The 22,861-nt window shown below is 35.6% G+C and overlaps 2 protein-coding genes across 3 annotated transcripts; one reads left to right on the forward strand and one right to left on the reverse strand.

The window, feature by feature from the left end:
- Positions 1–324: 324 nt before the first annotated feature.
- Positions 325–1,034, forward strand: LOC124631162 (cation channel sperm-associated protein 2-like). Its single transcript, XM_047165380.1, has 2 exons — positions 325–599; positions 838–1,034. The coding sequence occupies exons 1-2, from the start codon at positions 431–433 to the stop codon at positions 963–965; spliced, it is 297 nt and encodes a 98-aa protein (XP_047021336.1). The 5' UTR covers positions 325–430; the 3' UTR covers positions 966–1,034.
- Positions 1,035–2,046: 1,012 nt separating this feature from the next.
- LOC124631035 (sodium- and chloride-dependent GABA transporter ine) lies at positions 2,047–20,919 on the reverse strand. 2 transcript variants are annotated; one of them, XM_047165136.1, is made up of 9 exons: positions 20,684–20,919; positions 10,376–10,566; positions 6,625–6,759; positions 6,324–6,537; positions 4,864–5,360; positions 4,667–4,779; positions 4,296–4,575; positions 3,385–3,617; positions 2,047–3,074 (listed from the first exon to the last, which is right to left on the reverse strand). In XM_047165136.1, the coding sequence occupies exons 1-9, from the start codon at positions 20,731–20,733 to the stop codon at positions 2,964–2,966; spliced, it is 1,824 nt and encodes a 607-aa protein (XP_047021092.1). In that variant the 5' UTR covers positions 20,734–20,919; the 3' UTR covers positions 2,047–2,963. The 2 variants fall into 2 exon arrangements, with proteins under 2 accessions (XP_047021092.1, XP_047021091.1); XM_047165135.1 differs by lacking the exon at positions 20,684–20,919 and adding an exon at positions 18,638–19,184.
- Positions 20,920–22,861: the final 1,942 nt, after the last annotated feature.

A 22,861-nucleotide genomic window follows, 5' to 3' on the forward strand; every position in this document is an offset into this window, starting at 1 on the left:
TTGTAAAATGGCTGGTTATGAAGAATAATATTTGAACTGATTATTCTCGGGAGCCATGGGACCGATTTGATTAAAATATTTGGTCGTAGAGTTCGGAGTACATTAAACGACTCTCACTATTTATAATGTACTCTAAATTAACTGCTTCCTCCCCCTGGGCCAACTCTGAGCTCAGACCCTGGCATTGTGCTTTGTAGATTTAGTTAAATTGTGCGATTTCAATGACTGATAGTCTAGGCTAACCCTTACTCTGGAACGAAACTGTATCATCCATCGCTTAATCGATTGCCACAAAATTCTTGGTTTCATACGAGTTTGACAACTGTTGTCAATTTTGACAGATTGACGTTTTGTCTTTCGGTGTTCTTGTTTCTCGGTTTATAAATAAACACGAAAATTGTTGTGAATTTACATTTATAACCAAGAAAATATGCCTCCTGAAATTAGACTTACTGTATCCCAAAACGACAAATTAATACAGACTATTACTAAAACAGTAGAAGGTCAACATTTAGTTAAGTCCCTAGAGGAATTCCAAATAGAAGCGAATGCCGCATTGACGAAGATGATAGAAGAACTCGGTGAAATTGGAGAAGCTGGTTAGTTTCTTTTCCGCTTCGACAGGTCTTGATCTTGAACGCAGAGGATCAATTGATAAGCTCATCCTACATTAACAACTCTTTAGCTTTTTTGAACCCTTGCTGGTGTCCGAGTACCAGTGCCTTCTGTCGTCAGCGTTCCATTAAATAGTTACTGTATAACCCGCCATTGGGAAAGACTGGTCTGACTAACTTCTAATAAAAAATAAATAACCAACTCAATAATACTCTGTTTAAGGTGGTGATGCTAACTTGGAGGATGATGAGGATGATGATGATGAGACTGATGATGACGCTGACAGTTCCCTTTCTACAAGTGAGGATTCAAAAGGACACAGTACCTCCAAAAGGAAGAAACATAATTGAACACCTTGTGACTGTGAATATTTATATCTTTTTAAACATTAGTTTCTTAATTATATTGTTCAGTTGATATTTACTGTTTTCTTTATGGCTCAGCTTTAATTTAATTTTGTACCATTTTAGGATCAGGCTTTCAGGCTATACTGATCTGATTTAAGCAAGGGACATTGCTGTACTTGGAATTACACACAGTCCAAGTTTAATATAAAAAATACATAATATGGTATGTCTTGCATCACAATTTGGTTCAAATTGGACTGCTTATCTAGTGACAAGGTACTCCAGTTTTCCTCCCACTATTTCCATCTGTCACACTTTGGAAAAGCCAAAATTATCTTTTGGTTGCAGGAAGTCTTGTTGTTTAGACATGATTTTCTCCTGTAAAACATCATCTCCCGAGTCTTTTCACAACTTATGGGGCTGTCTACCAGTCCAAGCAGATGCAGCTAAGTAACAATGCTTTTTTCTGCTATAAAAATTCACAGTAAATGTATTGTATGTAGGCACCACGGTCAGGGTTGTATAGGTCAGTGATATATGAGAGCTTGTACATTTACCAAGCCCTGTCGCCGTTTGTGGCTGCGGCGCACCGTGCACAATTTAAAAACCAATGACTGGGTGCTATGCCATGCCTTGTACAAGTTGCACATCTTCTTTGGTCTCAAAAAATAAACGTTTTTTTTCAACACAAATGAAAACACACTGTACGTTTAAAAGCTCTTACTAGCTTAAAAAACCCATCCCAATATTGACTAGGAAGCTTTGTTCCTCCTATTTTTTGAATAAATGGACACCATTAATTTCTTAATAAGCGTCAAGTATACATAACTATGTACCACATTTTTTCCTTTATTTATTTACAACGAGCTGTTTGCCCGCGTTTTCACCTGCGTTCCGTGAGAACTTCTTCCCGTACCGGGATAAAATAAAGCCTGTTATGGTACTCGGGAATAGTGTAACTTTCCAACAGTAAAAGAATTTTTCAGATTGGTTCAGCAGTTTTGAAACCTTTGAATACAAACAAACAAAATGCGTCTCTATTATATGTACCTATAAGTATACATAAAAATTAAACACCTGGCCATATTATTTAAAGTATATTTTTATTCAATATTCTTAAATGCTAAAGTAACAAGTTTGATACTCGTTTATTTACAAATAGTTGTATTTACATTACGTTACAACATTTTTAGACATATTGTACTATGAGTTCCTATGGTGAACACAAATCAAATGTAATTCTTGTAAGGTGTCGATTATTATCTTGGAGATACAAGATTCGTAATAGATCCAAAATATAATTTAAAATAAAAACTGTACTTATGTGCGTGTGTACAATATTCGATTTGTAATAGTCAAACTGCAGTAATGTAGAAGAAAGTGGTTTACCCACGTATTTATATCGTTTAAATCTCTTGGTTTTATTCACAATATGTTAAACCTAAGTACTAGGAATAAATAGAAATTTAACTAAATATGCTGTACTATTCTAATGGAATGACTTTGATCACGAAAGTGTTAAGGAAACGTACAAGTTCCTACTTACACTTACATCACGTCGACAAACTCTGAATGTCTCTCTGCGTCAATTTGTTTAAAAAAATCTAAATACATACTTACTATTAAACTTAATACTGTTTTTAGGGTTGTTTACTTAGTTTCAAAATGAGTTTTAATAACCCTTATGTATGTGGTATGAACTTAGTAGATTATGCACAAAAAGGTTCTTCCTTTGACAGTATAAGTAAAATCGAAGATTATTTGAGCTGACAAAACGAACAATCGCCTTCAAAACAAATACTTGAAAACTATGCCAGCACTACTTCATTATTATATCTAGTAGGTCGAGTGCGGTCGCCGCCTCATTGTAAATTAATGATAATTATGATGGAATACCGTCTCGTTTCATTATCTTACTGTCTTGTTTATACTTGATATCAAAGCATATCTCATGCTATTGCAGAAAGTAGGTATGTTCTTATTCTCTAAGTTGTTTTCAGACTAGTTGATAGCAGGTTTGTCGTCCGGTTGCTCGGACTCTGAGTAGCAAATATCGCATCCAGTGACACCGCATTCACATAGAGATGTCGGACGTATTGAATGACGCAATTTCTGAAAGAAAAGGAAGAGTTATATAAAAGTTGGTATGTTACAAACATGTGACGTGCCTTACAGTCAATAAATAAATATATTTCGTGGACAACTCTGATCTCTGGGCAAAATTAAATATTGAATGTTAGTATTCTTGTTATGTCTAGTCTGCTGACTGATACTGAATGATAGTGTTTGCTAGTCTTTGTGGATCGTATTCCATTTTTAAACATTTGTAATATTTCATTGCACTGATTGCGGAGCAAAACAAACCAAAGTGGATTTGTTTCAAGGGCAATTTTTAATGAATCTTCAACTCATCATGTCTTACTTCTCTCCAATTATTTCCGGGCGATCCGATAACGACGAAGACTGCATACACTGGTATGCAGAGCAGTGAGAGAGAAGCAATGATCCAACCGAGCGCCTGCGCCCATGTGGGATACTGATACTGGCGGTAGCTGGGCGGTGTATAGTCCACCATGCTGGCCACCCACAGCGCTAGCAGAAGCGCCGGAGTCGCTATCAGCCAGCACACTCGGAAGTACAGCGATGGACGACGACCTGGAATCATACCAACACTAATAAGGGCCAATTCTCTCCTTGCATACAGTTTTGTAGCCTTCAAGAGGGCGGCTTATGGGAAAGGTTTTCGGTCGGGGGCTTATGGTTCTGAAATTATGTACTTCAGTTGGTACGCATACTGGCGAAATAGACCAGGTTATCGTCAAGGCTAATGCCATGATGTCGTACGTATATCATATACTTGTATGTCTTTCGATAACATACTTAGGCAGGTGTTTTATACACATTACATAGGGTGTGGCGAATCATAAAGTATTGATAAAGTAACAATTACGATGAGCCATCGTTATTTATTCGGACGTAGGTTCAGTAGAATGCAAAAAAATATGATTATTATCTCTGAGAGTAACAAACAAACAAAAGCGGAAGTTGCGCAGTAGAAAATGGCAGGACATCCCGTGTGTATGTATAAATTACAATAAGTAAGTATTAATATTAGGTGCAATGCGCACAAAAATACGAACATATTTAACTCGACTGAGTCGTAAAGGGTCTCTACGGTTTGCTTAAGTAATGATTTAAATGATTGACTTATTGAATATAAACAGGTAGATTTTTTAAAAGCCATGTCAAGTAGACACAAATAAGGGACAGTTTTTCTCCTGGCCAAACAACAAAACATACCCGTATCACAGAAAATTCGAGAAAAATACGAACCTGTCATTTGTTTAATATTTCTAGAAAGTCTTCCTACGCCATAAAACCAAGCTATGGCCACGACTTCGAAGAAGGCGAGATATGTGATGCTGAGTGATGCGGCGTAGTAGTCCATTAGTTGGAACACGTATATGCCGCTGTGTAGTATGTGTGGTAGGCCGAACACGAGCGACACCCCGCACACACAGAGCACCAGCAGCTCATGGTACACCAGCCGTCTGCGAATCATGTCTGGGAACCCGTCTTGAATTGACGTCACTACTACTTCCACTATGGCAAACTGAAAAGTGTTATATATGTAGTTAGAGTAGTAGGTAATTCATTTGCCCAGTTCATTACAACAGTGTGTGCAATGTTTTGATTATATTCACCTGGCTATTAAGTCCAAGACAAAGGAACATAAAGAAGAATAGTACGGCCCATAATTGAGAAGCTGGCATTTTTGCAATCGCTTGCGGATACACTACAAATAATAATCCAGGACCTGAAATGAAAATAAGTATTGATAAATAAAAAAAAAAAAAACTGTCAAAACGTGTATAATACTGAAGTAATCCAGGAAACTTACTATCAGCGATGACGTCCTTCACGGGAGTATTTTGTTCAAAAGCAATGTTTCCAATAGTGGCAAACGTGAAGATTCCCACGATGAGACTGGTGATTGCATTGATTAGTGAAACAGCCACGGTGTCATGTAGGAAGTTATTATCGAAACGATTATACGAAGCGAACATTATCATGGATCCAAAAGCAACACCAATCGAGTTAAATACTTGTGATGCTGCGTTCACCCATGGTCTTGACTGTTTCAAAAGTTCCCATTCTGGCTTGAAGAAAAATCTCAGTCCTTTATCAGCTCCATCTAATGTCAAAGAGCGTCCGAGGAAGACTATAATCAGCAGAAAGGGCAGCGTTGTGGTGATATACCGTACTTTGGCAGAAGACTTGATGCTTTTCCACAGAGCGAAGTAAACTAATACCCAAGCACAGACCAAGCAAGCTGCTAGCTCCCACCGCATTCCATTAGGGAATTCTATTCCGGCGCTCATGCTCAATACCTTTTTCCTGAAAAAAAGGAGGCATTTAGATAATATTCTAACTTAAACCTTGACGACATTTACAAACCAAAACATTCATAAAAACGGTTATAGAAAATGTTTGAGAGTGAAAACATAAAAATATAAATAAATAGATAAGAAGCCAATGGATGGATATTTCTATTAACATAGTATTACCTACATATTAATCGATACAAAAAAACGAAGATCCCAACGTGAAATATATTTGCTCTCTGCACATTTTTCTCATTCCATCCTTTGCTATGTTCCTGTTTTGGATTGTAAATGTTGTTCTTAGAATTCAGATTGTACCTATAAGCATTTATTTCATCTATGCCCAGTTGCAGTTGCTTAGCTTATCTTAAGGACTCATTAAGCTTGGAACCGGGTGATAGACATCATTGCGGAACTGAATCAACTTCCAAATTTGCGGCATGCGGTATGACTTGGTCATTGATAATAATTTATGACTTATCGAGAACTACACAGCATGCAATTTTTATTAGCCCTTAGGTGACAGCACTAGTTGGCTGGGCGTGCTACAGTATTATTCATTCCGGAACTTGAAATGAATGATAACATAACATTTAAGTACGTGAGGTTAGTATTTTTGACTACTAATCGGAGTTCCAAAAATATTGTGAATTTATCAGTGATGCGATTATGACTAATAGATAACGAAATGGGCGTTGCGAATTTACGTACATTGCGAGTTGTATAATACGACAGGTAGGTAATTAATATATTTTTGCAAGTACTTCATCTAGATTATTGATTATGTAAAATAAGTGATTGCAATAATGGATAAGACAAGACCTAAGTTAATTACTTAATAATTAATGAATCGTTAACCTGATAAGTTGTATCTAATATTTAAAAATAAACATTGGTCCCTAAAATTATTCTGAATAACGAGCACGTTTACGGCATCGGCTAAAAAAACGGGGTTTATAGGTGCTCAAAATCTTACTCAAAGAACTGTTCGGTGGGTGTCTGCGAGCCATTCGGCTTGGTCATGTTGTGGTTGGGCACCCAGCACTGCGGCGTGTTCCATCGGTTGGAGCAACTCGCCCACGGCACCTCCGTCTTAAACGATGTGAAGAAGTAGTATATTGCCCACGCTATTATAACCGCGTAGTATGTGGACATTAAAAATGAGATCACTACGCTTGCTAAGCCCGCACCTGAAATAATATCACATATTCTTTGGTCACATTTGTATCCAATTATATTTTCACAAGTCAAGAAAGATAATTGTTTTTTTGCTCTACCTTTGAAGAGTGGGCAAATTTGTGACAGGGCACCAATGGGACCGTGAGCTGTGTACTGGCCCACAGCCAGCTCCATGAAAAGCATTGGCACACCGCATACTAAGAGTATTATGAAATAGGGTATGAGGAAGGCTCCTGGAACAATATTTTTTAAATTTTAATTTACACATTTAATATGTATTTTTTCACAGCGATGAATGTAGAATTATTATACATAGATATGATAAATAATTCGTTTATGCAAACCAACTTTCCCAAAAATGGGGATAAAATATATATTGGTATTTTCATGCACCCTAATTCCTATATATATGTTATAAGATAAGTAGATAGACACAATAAGCTCAGCGTTTATGTGAGCCTGTCAGTATTTTGGACAAGTTTTTATGTAATTAAAAATTGTTTTAGCTTGAAAACTGATTTTGTATGTCCGTCCTCATTTTGAGTTAATCTTGCTTATTACTAGGATGCAGTCGATATAGTAGGTAATACTAGCTCTTTTTCCTACAGTTACAGTGTTCCAAGATAAATACTTCCCGTGCCGGATAAATAATAGCTTATTTTTAACTTCAATGTTTAAGTTATAATAGTTATGTATCCCTAAGTAAATCTTCGTATTCTACCAGTTTTATATTCTACGGGATTTATGTCTTACCAACAAAAAAATGTTTTTTACATTCCAGTCGTGAAATTACCACAGCTTCTAAAGTGAATGACCGACTGATTGTTAGCTATTAGATGGAAGAGTACCGAAATGATCATTATCACAAGATCCGCCCACCAAAGGGGGACTCTTTCTGATTTGAAATAATCACCAAAGAAATAGACCTGATCTAAGTGGGGTTGCCTAAATGTGTTATTGAGTGTTTAATACAAGTAACACACGTATCAGTGTTCGAAATAGTAGAATTGGGATACTTATTTATTCGTGTCCCACTCTACAGTGTCTTGTCAGACCCCACGTGAGAATAATTAGTGCACGCGGGACGCATCTGGATAAACTTAGCCAAATGTGTGAACCAAGGCATATAGATAGGTACGTTGTTAAATTGAGACAAAATGTTATCAATAGCCTACATTAAATAACTCAAGATATTGATTATTTGTGGGGCAGTTTCGAGTAGACATCGTTGCGCCAATTATATCCTTGATACCAATGAGTTGACCTACAGGAACTGTCGCAATTAGTGTGGTCGTTTGCTCATCCGATTATGTGGGCAAAGGTAGGTGGAGTCATTAGCTCTACGCTCTGATGACCAGTAAACAATTTTCCATAAGCTGTTATAAGGCATAATATCGTTTGTAGTTGTTAGGACAGCGTACTAGAGTACAGTACCTATAACAATTGGAATATTTGCAAAGGCACGAGAGCAGAGGCAGTTTTTGTGACTGACTAGAGAGCGTTTAGGTCACTTAAGATTGAGACGACATTATCTAGCACAAAACCCTCGTTTAAACATGTACCTAGATACATATTTGTTTCCACGTCGTAAGTATTTATTTTGTTGATGTAAGTACTTATATGGCAACTTTAGTGTTATCGACTTCTTAGAAACGAATAAGTACTATTTAGCAGCATAGGTCTTGTATGCCGTAATCTTGAGGGATCATATATCATCGAGGACATGTTTGAAACTATACATAAGTAGGCATGAAGACTTATATCAATGTGACACATCGTGACGTCATGAATATATCAATGTATAATAATATGTTTTATGCAAAAATGTTGAGTGTATAAACAAATGTCATTATAATATCTGCAGTGATTTCTATGTATATCTGGTGATAAATCATTTGATATCTTGTAAATACGTCGAGGTGGTGTCAAGTATCAGTTTACCGTAGGAATCAGTTGTAATTCACACCGTATTGTAGTGTCGTTGGATCGTGTTGGAGCCTCGGTGTCAAGCAGCGAGTTAGCACGCCGCGACACAAACACACAAACATCGCTTGGACACGATCTCGCACTCATGTGTACATTACATATTTTACCTTGGTGACTAAGTTCTTTCCTGTTATTTGAGATTATTATTTTCTGTTCCATGTAAGGCGCCATCGTTATGATGTTTACATTATAAAAATAACTGACTGTAAATAAATTAAACTGAAGAGTACCTAGTATTAGATAGGTACACGATATAATGACGACGACGTCATAAAAGGGCTGATTTCCCACGTTTTAACATTAATAAAATAAACGACGATTATGAAAATCGCTCATTTATTCCAAACTTTACAGTTTTAAATTATTGTTAACAGGAAACTATGTTCGTCTCCCAAGTTTCAGTTTGTAGAAGTTCCCGTGCATAGAATAAAAAATATTTCATAAATAAATAGTAGTATCTAATGCATCTTTAATCTTAAAACACGAGTTATACTCTGTTTTAAACCAGAAATTTTTTTATGTAAAACGAAGCTAAGAGACCAATTGGTATCCATAACGTGATTCATAAGAAACTTTGTTGCTAAGGACAATGATCTAAGAACCGTAGCGGCTCACAACTCATAAAAAAATATCGAGTAGTTATATAATTATAAACAAATAATAAAAACATAATCGATGTCCTCAACGTCGTCACAATTGTGTCCACATTTCATGCTTGGATCATTTTTGCCAAGTGTAAAGTGCTCGACAATTAGTGTAGACTTAATGCAATGTCACGACGGACACGATCGTCTTTTTGTCGTCTTAATGAGTTAATTTACAGTGGCCGCGAGTCGCGACGTCTTATTAAACGAAAATGTTTTCATCCCAATACAGAGATGTTTATGAGTAAATATTTGTATATATCGAGAGGAAATTCCCATAACCTTAACGTAATAATCACGAGACTGTATGTTGCCCTTAGCATTGTGCTCCTTTCGCGCGATGTATTTTTTGTTATGTTGAAGAATGGAGAGATGTAAATGCCTCTTAAGTTTTATGAGGTTTTAGTTTTATGTCACAGCCCAATGGTAGCTTATAATAGTAGCTGGCAAAGGCTTTTTTATTACATTGAAAATGTAATGATCGCTAAAATGATTAATGGCTTACTAATTTGCAGATTTTGTAAATAATTATCTGGTTGCATAAAATGCATATCTACATGCGGGCCTGCTGTCAAAGTACATGTCTTTCGTAGAGGTTTTTAATCATTTTGTGGGTGGGCCTAATATTTAATAGATTCATAAGATAAAGAATTGATATAGGCACATCATATTTGTTTTTATCGTTCATCAAATTACGATTATGAAACGCGGGAACGAACTCGAAACATTGAGACAAGAGATTCCTATGTTTTCCGATTGTCTGATTAAAAATTTTATATTACCTATTTCGAAATTATTATTTATTTTTCGATTATTACTGAGATTATTACCAAAACTTGATAATATTAAGCAAACGAGCACTTAGTACATAACCTCAAAAAGCAATAACATTTATGTACATATAAAATTTCCGGGAATACCCGACGGCATTTTATGCCCTTTATGATTAAGTAAATATGTAGAGCCCGAGTAAAATTTTGATAAATTTTGTGGGTTGAGTGTTATTGATACTTCACAAGACATAGTCTATCGGAAATAAAGTAACAACTCCGAAAGGTGTTAACTTAACGATGAACCTTTTTATAGAGTCCCTGAGTTAGCTGCCTAGCTTTTCAAACAAAAAGTTGTTGAGATGTGGTGTGTGATACCTGATTGATTTATGAGGGCTTTATGTTAGTTGTAGAGTTTGCTATTAAGTAAATAACGTGATTTGATTTACCTCCTCCGCTTTTGTAGCACAGGTAGGGGAATCGCCACACATTGCCGAGGCCAACAGAGTATCCAACACAAGCCAATACAAATTGTATTTTATTGGCCCAGAACGGTCGGCGGGGCTTCAGGTGGGCTGTCGTGTCTTCCTCTTCTTCCTCGCAGTCACTCTCGTGTGACGCCGTATCCTCGTCGGGTGGCCTGGCGAAGGAAATTGGACTTAGTTTAAAGCTCCTATAGTAATGTGAAATTTTATTACTGGAATATTTCAGGTCACACTCATTTGGAATTATTATAATGTTTTTTGCATACGTTACTGGTAGGAACATTATTTTTTTAATAACAATATTCCAAGTATCTTTATGATGCTACAAAGAAATGAATATGTACCTTAGTAATAATAATTATTAGACATAAATATACTCGTAAAATCCGCAAATAATTGTTGCTGTATAAAAAAGAGATTCAACATGTCGTAGATAATTAATTAATGTAGATTAGGTGTGTGTCGAGTTTTAAATGAAATGACATGTTTGCGCAACTAATGAAATACTAAACATCACGCAGATAACAAAGTTTACAAATGAAGGAAATACTGGCTGCATGCAATACTTTTTCTTCTTACTCTTATTTTAAAATTGCCAAGGTTTTTCCTTTCGTAAGGTTATTTAAGGAATAGATTCTATGGCAAACACGAAACATGAAGAGCCGTTCTTTGATAAACAGAGTTGTTTGGATTAATGATGAATGATCTACAATGACGGTAGATTAAAGTGACGTCACACGGCTCAAAGGCTTTACCTACTTTTCATGATACGTAAGTAAACGTAGGTTTTACAATTTCGGAGACAGACTTTTAATCCGTTTGAGAAGTCTTTACTATATTTTGCAATTTCTGCCGGTACTGATAAAACTAAGTCATTGTGATTATCATGAAAGTCAAAACGTATTATTATTCCAGTAAAACCGACATTTAGTTGCTCTATTAAAAGTAGAACCATTAGAACATGTTACATTTACCCCAGTTGTGGTTGTGGTTTTAAAAGGAGAGTCCTTAATTATTGACGCAGGGCAGAAGTGTAATTATATTCAATGGATACATTAATACTTAATACACAGAAAACAGTTTCTCAAAATAGAACAGGAAATCAACAAGCCAGATTGACATTATGGAACAAGATGGATTAGTACCTATGTGTTGATACCGATATAGCCAAGAGTAGGTATCTGAATAAAAATAAAGCAAGGAGGCTGAGTATCATTGTCTTCATAAATTCACTGTCTAAGTATTTGTTCAAAGTCTAGAGATAGTCGGAACATTATTGTGAAATGTGTTTCGTAAAGTGTATTGCTAGAGTTTGATATTGTTAAGATTTGGAAAATCCTTTGAAGACGGGAAAATGTTTTCCTTACATTGTGCAATTACAGGTTTTTTTTTATTTGTATGGGTATGCAAACCGTACATGAGCGATGCCTAAAAATAGTAATACAAATAGTCTGTCATTATTTAAATGTATTGTTCACATTCACCTCCAACTAATAAATAAAACTAATTTGTCGATGCTCTTTGTTCCTGGAACTGATTATTAGTGCTCATTTGTCAATAAAAAGAAAAGAGGTTGCGTCATTTTTACCAGCTCTTTTTGGTGAAGGTGTCAACGCCATGTCGGTCGAGAGTTCTCTTTATATTTTTTCCACAGAGAAAATGGTGATATTAGGGCTTTCTGGCTTTGGCCCACATGATAAAATGACGATTCATTCACTTGTGTTGTCATACTATTGTTTATCGCTTATCTTAGAAAGCTATCGCATTAGCAATAGATATGAATTATCTAGCTCTACTTAAATGTCTGATTGATTTTCCTCCATGAAAATGGTCTAAAATCTCCATAAAATTCAAAAACAATTTAAAGAAGTAATCCCTAGCTGTCAACACGTAAGTAGGCAAACGTATTTTAAAATCATTATCAAGTAGGCAGTGATAAGGCGAAGCGGCGCGGGCGCACGATCAATCGTCGTATCCACGTCGTATGCGAGATATGTGTGTGTGGAAAGATAGCAACATTGCAGTGTTATCGGCTCACGGCGTGAAGGTCAAACGACCAAAACTCCCTATAAACATAAGCCTTTCGGGATTTTAGGATTTCTTCAAGTAGTTCATGTCATAGTTTAATCGGACACAAACAAAGCCTTCGCCTGACAGTGAATCTGCATGTCAAGTCATGCATTTTGTTTATTGGATTTACGATATTTAGGTATATTTTTAAATGATATTTCGAGAAGATTTTCAGAAGCATATTTAATATCTTCTACTTATTGTAAGATTACCACCACATGAGTGCCTTGTATACCTATGCAGTTACAATCTGGGAAGTACATACGTTTCTCATTGTGCAGCAAAGTTGCAGAGTATTTGCGATCTGTTATGCTTAGGATTTATTCTATGTAGGCACGAACTTGTCCTGGGTACTGTAACTGTATATGTAAACCTTCGTATAATGTCATGACCATACGACATAATACATATAGGTACCAGAGTATATCCAATATAGTTTTTAACAAACTACAGCGGCGTGACGCCATCAGATAGGCCCGAGAAACAAAGGAACCTTTGTCATTTTTATCATCTCGTTTAAAAAATATGAAATGGAAGGTCATTGCTTGTGTTTTAAGGCTATGAGAAGAGACGTCACGTACTACGAGTTTACTGACAATGTTACACTTCTTACGTTTTGATTGATTTGATCTTCATCATCATATGAATTTGTTGCTGAAGGGTACCATTGTCAGTCTAGAAACGTATGTTGACAATGAAGGATAGCCAGCAATAGCAATAATAAAGAAAAAGGTAATCAGACATTAATTTTGAAGAAAACCCGAATTTATGTAGGGTAAATACGCCAAATGTCGGCCTCCCCCCAAACTTCGGCCGTCTGTACATTTTCAGCTTGCATTCATTCAAAAGGTAATTAAGTGTTAGTTTTGCTCCTCGAATTGCAACCTTGGTTTATACTCTATACCTACAAATCGTTACTATCCGATTCTGTCACTTACTCTTCTCATACTGAGCGTCAGTAGCGATTGCGCCGTTGAAACATCAAATTCGCACGTAAAGTAGCTTACTCGAAGTGAATACTCACATTTTGGGGATTGATATTAGAACGATAAAACATTTATTTATTTTTGTTTTAAGCTTGATTGTCACTAATGGGTTATTTTTACTATATTTTAAGATAGTTTTTTCAGCGTTTTGCGTATATTTTTCAAGGAAAAATAGGAGGCCGCCATTAGGACAACAGTTTTGACTTAAAACCGGAGTCTCGGCCGTGGCCGACTTAAAGCAAATGCAGTCTATTTTATAAATTCCTATTGTACTAATTCCGTTGGCTTAACAAGAGAATTTGCAAAGCTTATAGGCAAATAGATCTATTTTACGTTTAATAGCCAAATAACGGCCGGGGTGATATTAGTTGAATCTCGAGAAATAAGGTACAAGAAATAGGGGCCGACATTAGAATCGTAAATAATCGTAATGTCGACCAGCCTCGAACTCAAGCGCCACTATACAGGCTGATGAAAAAATACTTTTATATTTTTTCATTTTCTCAAAATGAAATAATTTATTTATTATAATTCATTATATCGTATAGGAGTTAAGTTTAAATGTAGGAGTTGACAGTATTGTAGGCATGTTTATGGTAGCTTTATAGTTTGATACTTGCTATCTATTAAACCGTTCTTATTAGCTTAAAAAATATAAATGGTTGGTCGTGAATACGACTTTTTTTGTTTAGGGGAAACAAAAAAAATATTTTACTATAAATTAAACAAATACAATTACAAATGTATACTTAGTATTATATTATAATTCTGCTAAAATAAATCATGTTAATAATATTTGTCACTGCCTTAATTTAAAACAGCCTATATCTGGCCGACATTTGGAAAAAACGCAACCGACCTTGGGCCGTGAATGGCCGACTTTAGGGTTTTTCTGTTCTCGACGCATCTAAGCCTTATTACTTTTTTCTTTTCGTAGAAATATCAATCTTATGCCTATAAACATGACATAGATTAATCAAACTATCCAAAACCGCATCAGAAACTATCTTTCGTTGGAAACTGACGGTGCTATAGCGAACCGCAATCAGAAAATCGCTAAGGGGGCCGACATTTGGCGTATTTACCCTAATTACTAATCTATAACCGCTTGAGGAACAAGATAAATTCAACATGCTATAAAATTCATGAATGATAACGTGAACATGTAACCACGAGTAGGTATAATTGTATAATACAAAGTAATCAATTTGTAGGATAAAGGTCATAAATCACAATGCTTACTAAATAAATTAGGTGTAAAACTAACACGTTCTCCGCTAAAGGTTAGGCAGGTTAGGCCAACAAGTAGGTACCTACGCAGTACGTACAAAATGTAAATTGGAAAATTCCATTTAAAATTTGACCAAAGTAGAAGTCGATATCAAAGCCTTTATTTTAAAGGTCGGTTAGCTAAATGACTAACTAATCACGAGTCTAACAGTCAAAGTGTTCTCTGATTTTGCCATCAATATTATCTATTTGTCTGGCTGATTAACCAATCACTATAATGATGACCGAACAATTTTCAGTTCTCAAAACCCCGATTTGACCAATGGACTGCAATTTCACGGCTGGTTATGGTTATAGTTAAGTGGTGGAACTCACCTTTAGTTACATGGTTTTAGTTTAAAAAAAAAAAACAAGTTTCCGTTATGATAATATCTTTTCAGTTTTGGGTCAGTATCGGATTAGTACCGGAGGTACCCGTTCCTCGAGGTTCCTGTTAATTTACAGCTAAACTGATTTGGGTTGTTCGATCTTCCCTAAATTATATTTTTCTATTAGAATTATAGCATGAACAAACATGTCCTTAAATAAAAAAATATATCTAAATATCAGGGAAAAATAGTTTTTTTACCTACTTTAAAATTGGGATAAATATAAGGAATTTGTTCACAAATCTATACTAATCCTACTTATATTATAAATGTGAAAGTTTGTGAGAATGTATGGATGTATGTTTGTTATTAAATCACGCAAAAACGGCTGGACCGATTTGATTGAAATTTGGTATGTAGATAGGTAATACCCTGGATTAACACATAGGCTACTTTTTATCAACACACCACGCGGGCGAAGCCGCTGGCGGAAGCTAGTAAGTAATATAATAGAGAGGAAACTGATTTTGTTTGTCGAAAGGCTCCGACATTACTGAACCGATTGGAAAAGTTCTTTTACTGTTGGAAAGTTACATTTTACCTGAGTAACATATCTATATTTCATTTTTCCCGGTACGGGCGTAAGTTAGTTTTCATGGGACGCGGGTGAAACCGTGGGAATTTGGCTAGTAAATAATATATTTAAGTTTTTCTGCAGCCCATCTAGGACTTATTTAAAGCTCTTTCTTATCCTTGAATTTCATTGACCATCATAAGTTGGAAAAAAATTTATCGCAAAATATATTAAGAATCGTCTGAAAACATCTGAAGTATTTATAAAGAAAATATATCCAACATGTCCCAAAAATTAGACGTCTTATTAAATACGCACAAATTAATTAATGCAAAAGTGTCGAGTAAGATAATTTCGAGTATCCGTCTAAACCTGTGTGTATTGACAAAATTACCTACAGATGAACATGATGGAATGACACGGAAAAGCTATAATATTTCCCAATAATTGCCCGTTTTTTTTTATTTGTACACTTATGGACAGTTTTCTGTCTTATTTTATTTTTTGTAGCATTAGCCGTACGTTTGTTGCAATGCGACCGGTCACCTACAGCATTAGATATTGTACACTAACAACCTTTGTAGAGTGAATTGATGCTTGCCAGTCGACCTTGACAAATGACTGGCTATAAGCTATAAGCGCTTTTTAGTACAAAATAGGTAACCTATGTTTTATGTAGGAAAACATGCTACATATCATATTTGAATAGAGTAATTGACACAAGAGCTTTAGCTGCTCTACTGAAATATGTACTTCAGTTGTTAGATATGCTGTTCTAGGAAAAAGAATACCTTATTTCAATTTTAAAGTCTAGAGAAAATGAAAGTATATGTTTAGGTGAATTAGAAAATTTTGGCTTTTGTTTTGATTTATTTACTATTATTTTATTTAGGCTTCTAATGAGGCTGAGTAGCCTTTTTGAATCTATTCTTTCGCAAGTTTTAACATAGCAAATCTTTGCACTTGTAACTGTGGTGTTGGAAACTTATCATAAAATATTTTAATAGCTATCTATAACTAGGCGTAGGGTTTCTTGATAAAGTTACAGTAGTCTAATAAGTGCAAACTACAGCAGCCGAGCGCCATGTTTACGAGATGCGGAACTCTTTATTATAGGTTGAGGGCACAGCGCACATTGTAACAGCCACTTATGTTAAGTAATTGGACACCTTTGTTCTACAGTTAAGAGTAATCATACTCGTTACTCAGACCTCTTATGCCTAACTTATGTCTCAGAACACTCGAGTAGGAATTTCATGGTCTATATAGCATTGAAACGCTTTTTAGATTTTCACTAATCTGTAGGTACTCATATAAAAGAGAGAAAAAAAAATTGTCTGTACCTTTTAAGCTCCGAAACAACTGAACCGATTTGAAAAAATTCTTTCACTGATGGGCTATACTTTGTCCGGGTACGAGAAGGAGTTCCCTTGGACGCCAGTGAATCCGCGAGAACCAGCTAGTATTAAATCAGGTACTATCTATATACTAGAACTATACTTCTATCCAGAATCATTAATCGTTTGTAAAAAATCTACTTATTTATAGTTTTTGATTAAGTTTTCCCACTATTTGTACTCACTGTATATTTCGAGGAAATCATTAAATTGTACGATACAATAAGACTTTTATCATTCTCCAATCTTAATTCTTGAAATAAAGTGAATCATCGCATTGTCAAATTAATTATATTTAACTAGGTACATAGATATTTATCTATTAAATATAATTTCCTATGAAGACCTCATAGCCGTTGTTATTATGTATTATTTTAACTATTCGAGGTCATTGTACTCCCGGCACAGATGTTGCAATGTGAACTAGAACTAAATGTTTGAACAAACAAGTATCTATTTTGATTAATGCTAGCGACTTTGTACGCGGAGGTTTATATACTAAAAACTTCCTCGAGAATCATGCTATCGAGTGGTGAAAACCGCTTGAAAATCGGTGCAGCAGGTTTTGACTTTATTGAGAATAGATACAAAGACACATACTGTATGGGACTGAGTTTTATAATACGACTATGTATAGGTAAATTAGTGTTTGACTCATGAATCTTTGTAATGTGCTTAGTAACATTCATCTTCATACTGATTTATTTATACAGACTATTGGCCGACTAAAAGTTTTCATACCGATGTGTGAGCTAGCACTAGCTACGATACCGCTGTATTTTTATATACGGTTTACATAATAATATTATGACGATAACATTGATATGCATTAACAACAGTTGCTTGGAGTATTTAGGTACTTACACTTAATTTATCACCGATAGCTTTATAATCTTGATTGTAAATTACAGAAAGATGTGTAATATTCATAATATCCAATGCATTTACTTATTGTAAAGTGAAATAATGTTTTTTTTTACAATTAATTACATTTATTTTGAATCAATTTCGTAATATTCTGTTTCATTATTTACTATTGTAGTGGTAATTTTCAGGTGTAATGAAAGGTTAAGTTAGTTATAAATATCACAACATAATATCTTATATGACCTTCTGATCTCCTTATGTAAACAAAGTATCTATGCCTGTTATCAATGTTACAGATTGACAAATTTATTAGTTAATCAGTTATTCTCTAGTCTGTAAGTCCATTTTAACAAACTAAAATTGATTGTTTCCAATAAGATTCATTGAACAAAGCATGGCGTGTGACTAATGACGAGTTTGCTAAGCTATACCTGAGAATTACAATCACATTCTAATCATCGAATAAAATAAATATTCAGACAGTTTATTGTAAAGTAGGTAATATTTGACGTTTTCTTATAGAATGCGTGTAAAAATTCCTTGCTAAGAATTAAGTTAGGTTATAATATTGGAGAATTGTCTTCTACTGGTTAGCGCCGTGGGAAATCACGAGTAACCTATTCATTTATTGCAGAAGAGAATGTATGCATTGGCGATGGGGAGATTTGTACGGTTGATAGAAGTCAATTGAATAATGGCAACCCAGAGGATGTATCATTCGCAGAGGTACTCACGTAGGAGGACGAACTAGATGGAACAATTCCGTGGGCGATGTTGGTACCCGTCTTATAACCATTTTGCGGCCATCCGTGCATCCCATTCCGATCGAGGCAAGAGATCGGACTGACGGCGCGCCATAGTGATTGGTGCCACTGTCAGACCCTTCAGGGTAAGTGGCCACTTGCTCGTAAGGCCGAAGACACCGCGCGGATGCTGCACCCGAGGCTGCTGTCACATCACGAATTCTGTGTGTATCACTGAAGCTCTTCACTTTGCGCATTTGCCCAGAGGGCGTTATCATCGGCGCCGGAGCGTGCAGGTCGAGGAGCTTTGAGTTCTCCCTGTCTTGGCCGTCATACTGCTCCACGTGGATCGCCACGCTGGGCGCGGCGGCTTCCGTTGAAATTTCGATTTTACTCATACTATCACGTCACAGGGTCATGACGCGGTGACTATTGTCGCGTGCGTCGCTGGCGACGCGCGCCTGTGAATAATGACCGATCGCGAGGACGAGCGAGGTCGGCTGTGCTGGCGGACCGACTGCCCTGACTGGTTCGTCAATCGCGGCAAGGCAATTGGTAAACAAAGTGCGACTCTAGCGTCGAGTGGTGGGAGTATATCAGAAGGAGGGGGGACGGACGCGCATGCGCCGTGGCGGCCCTGAGACCTAGTACTGCGCTTGCGTTTATCTCAGGTTTGGCAACAATAGCTATGGTAATTTTATGTACGGGCTGGCAGTTAGTTGTCTTGATTTTTGACCATATATCAAAGTTAATTTTTTTTTTCATCTAACATTGATAGCTATTATAAAATTGGAATGTCACTAAAGAACAGTATGTCAGACTTCAGACTGGTGTCTATTTTAAAACCAGGCGTCTGAAAGTATGATAAATACATTTATTTAGGTGCAGTCGTACCTACCTAATACTAAGGTTAACTTATAAGTAGGAATTAGGTATTATAAATGTGACAGTAACTACATAAACTATGTAGATATATGTATACGTATGTCTAAGATTTTTCAATCAGGTTAGACTTACTTTTAAGTAAGTATTATCGCTGATTGGTACTTTCCCAGGATTCGTGAGTGCCTTACATTCTTACTCGAATAATTTTAGTGTATATGTATGATTTATTAATCTCAGAATAGCAGGGCAGGTGAACCTCGTTTAAAATTAAGTTTCATAATTTTCATAACATTCTGCGGATTAATTTATTAAAGAAAACATACGCCAGTGTATTGAAATATTATAGTCATTGTGATGTAACTATCCATAACGGATATTTATAATCGCAATCAATCCAGTAGTCCAAAGTTTGAACTGGTATGTCTTGTTTAAATTGCAAGACACAAACCTTCCTTCCTGTGTTCAACGGGACGTGGTCATGGGAACACTGTCAACTAGTTCTTCCTCTCTCTTGCAGCTTGTTACAGTCAATCCTCAAGAGTTTAAAATTATCATTAGGTGCATGCAAATTATCATTAATGCAGATGCCGTGTGTTGTGTGTGGCACATGCGTTGACAAATATACCTACTACAATTAAGTAATTACCTGCCTAGCCTGCGAAGTACCTACAGTTTTTTTTAGATAATCACTCACATACACTCTTTTGTAAAAAAGCGGACACCTATGCGAAATCTTAGTTTTAACGACTTTATGTGTGTTTCAAAGTTTTAATGACTATAGTATGTTACTAGGATCAAAAAGGTTAGCCAAGCATGCGCAAGAGTGTATTTAAAATTTGAATTTTTGAGAATTACTAAGTAACTGGTTAAACCTTGTTCTGGACAAATTCCTATTAAAAAGTTCGTAGGCGTTATGAAAAGTTTTGGATGTCATTTTCAAAATGTGATTGATGTACCTCTCTGTTACATGAAAATATTTTCATGTATTTTTTTTACTAAATGTTATACACTGATAAAAGTTTCAAAAGTACTGAACTAGCGTATAAAAAGATGGTATTCATTAATGGTGTCGAACAGTTTTAAATCCTGCAAAATATCCTGCAAAGTCGTTGTAGATAAAAATATTATTTAAAAATTTGGCTGTTAACTTACCAAATCGGCTCATATTTTTTGTTGAGTGTGGCTTGGAAAGTCTTCGACATGATCACAATAGATTCTAAAATATATATAAATCCTTATATAACAAGTATTTCAGCTCTACCGACCGGTGACCAACGTAAATGTTAAATGATAATATTAGGTAGCTCTTGTAGTATCAGACCGTGCCCCCTCTTAGCTGCTAATTTGTAATTCGTTCCCCACCGATTAACACTTATAATTTATTTACGTGCTTAGTGTCACCACAACGTATATGTACTGCCCCTCCTACCATTACGTGTAATCATTATAAGCAGGATGAGATTTATTGCCTATGTACTTTGGTGTAAACAAATCTTATAGCAGCTTACTTTCATAATTATGGATGTTATCAGTATGAAAAACTCTCTAAACCCTCGTATTTTGCCAGATTTACGTATTTACACAGACTTAAACCATTTAAATCTAAGATAATTACGTCACAGAAATAACAAACTTATCAACATAACGTTAGTACCTGAGGTGAAAGAAACGCTGTCAGTTTATCTCTGTTTATAACTTGTCTTGAAAGTCCAGTAGGATTAAAGCAACAAATTTGGACATACATCAGGGGTCACATTAATTGCAAGTGAAATACTTAAGTGATTCTGAAGGTGGACAGAGACACCCGTTTTAAAAGTTACCTCTACCACATTATGAGGTTTATAAATAGGTCAGTCAGATAAGTAAAATATTGAAAGCGTCCGAATAAATTCCTGTTAAGTACGTAATTAATATAATATATTAAAACTGCATTATAATTTTTCAGAAAACCACATCGAAAAATCTTCAAAATACCGACTAACTTTCTACGAGAAATTACTCCAGAAAAACGTTTAACAACTGTCTTAGCATTTTCTTAAAATTCAGAATACACTCTTAGTATTATGACTGGCTAAGCCTTTTGATGCTAAACTTTTTCCGTTGCCCGTTTTTTTTACAGCTGCTGGGACCTACCGTTTATTTTGCCTTCCGAGACACGGTCATTGGTATCCAAGTTATACTTAGAAAGTACACACAAACTTAGAAAAGTAGCATTGGTACTTGGCTGAAGTGTAATTGAATCTACACTCATTCTTGAAAAGTTGGTTCTCTACCCACTCGTACCCTCTAAAAATTTTAGTATCAAACCTGCGAATCTGCAGCATCAAGTTTACTACTTTTTAGCGTATTTGCGTTACTAGATTGTTTTTTTCTGAGTATGATTTTAGAAAAGTGACTGTATGTAATGGAGAATTACGTTTTCATCCCACCATCTCGGAAAGAGTAGTTTTATCCTTTGATATCTGAGTGCAAAAGCCGTTTTTATCCTCTAGAGCGGCAAAGTGATTTGAATTTAGAACATCGTGTGCAATACTCCATTTATGACAAACTTGATAAGACTTTTCAAACAAATACCTACATATTAAACAAATAAAATACTGCTTAAAATTTTTAATAAGTTAATTAAGTAATTTTTATTATTGTTTTTAAGTACATTTTTAACCTCGTTTTCAATTTTAAACGAAGTTTTAAAATAAATGAACTTTAATAGGTACTTCTTTTTAATTATTGAAACACTCGCTACGCTCGTGTTTCAATTTTAGAATCCTTCGCTTGCTCGTTCATCAAAATTGAGCCCGCGGTTAAAAAGCAACTTTGCACTCTTGTATAACAAATAACTATTTCCTGACAGAAAACTCATTTGGTGTCCATATCACAGGGGTGGATTTCAGGTGCCAGTCCGCCATTTTGGGAAGGCCGCCATTTTAGATTTGTAATGACGATTCTTAGATAGTCATGTTTTGTCATCAAAACTCAGAGCGTTTCTTATTGTCAGCAAAATTTTACCCTAATCGAAGACCGGGAAGTGGGGCAAAGATTTTCTTATATACATAGTTACAAGTGAAGCTAATATGTGTGTCATTTCATAACAAAAGGTACCTTATCGATTTTGGCGCTTAAGTCATTCACAGATACAAATTCTACAAGTTTGCTAAGACTATAAAAACGAAATGTCGTAAGTGCCAACGCCCATAAGGTACCTTTTACCGTGGACTGTCACATATAAGCTTGTAAAATAAAAAAGAACAGTAATTCGTTAAAGAATTACAACTCCTACTCCTTCACCGTGCACGCTGTACGGCTATGGAACAACTTGCCGCCTGAGCTGAG

The sequence above is a fragment of the Helicoverpa zea genome, chromosome 6, assembly GCF_022581195.2.
Source record: "Helicoverpa zea isolate HzStark_Cry1AcR chromosome 6, ilHelZeax1.1, whole genome shotgun sequence".
NCBI classification, from domain to species: domain Eukaryota; kingdom Metazoa; phylum Arthropoda; class Insecta; order Lepidoptera; family Noctuidae; genus Helicoverpa; species Helicoverpa zea.

Coding starts and splice junctions, on each gene's coding strand:
- LOC124631035 (XM_047165135.1), bottom strand. CDS start 19,044: ATGAGTAAAATCGAAATTTCAACGGAAGCCGCCGCGCCCAGCGTGGCG. Junction 6,760..10,375: donor GTGCTACAAAAGCGGAGGAG/GTAAATCAAATC, acceptor ATATTGTTCCAG/GAGCCTTCCTCATACCCTAT. Junction 3,075..3,384: donor CCGGAAATAATTGGAGAGAA/GTAAGACATGAT, acceptor CTTTTCTTTCAG/AAATTGCGTCATTCAATACG.
- LOC124631162 (XM_047165380.1), top strand. CDS start 431: ATGCCTCCTGAAATTAGACTTACTGTATCCCAAAACGACAAATTAATA. Junction 600..837: donor CGGTGAAATTGGAGAAGCTG/GTTAGTTTCTTT, acceptor ACTCTGTTTAAG/GTGGTGATGCTAACTTGGAG.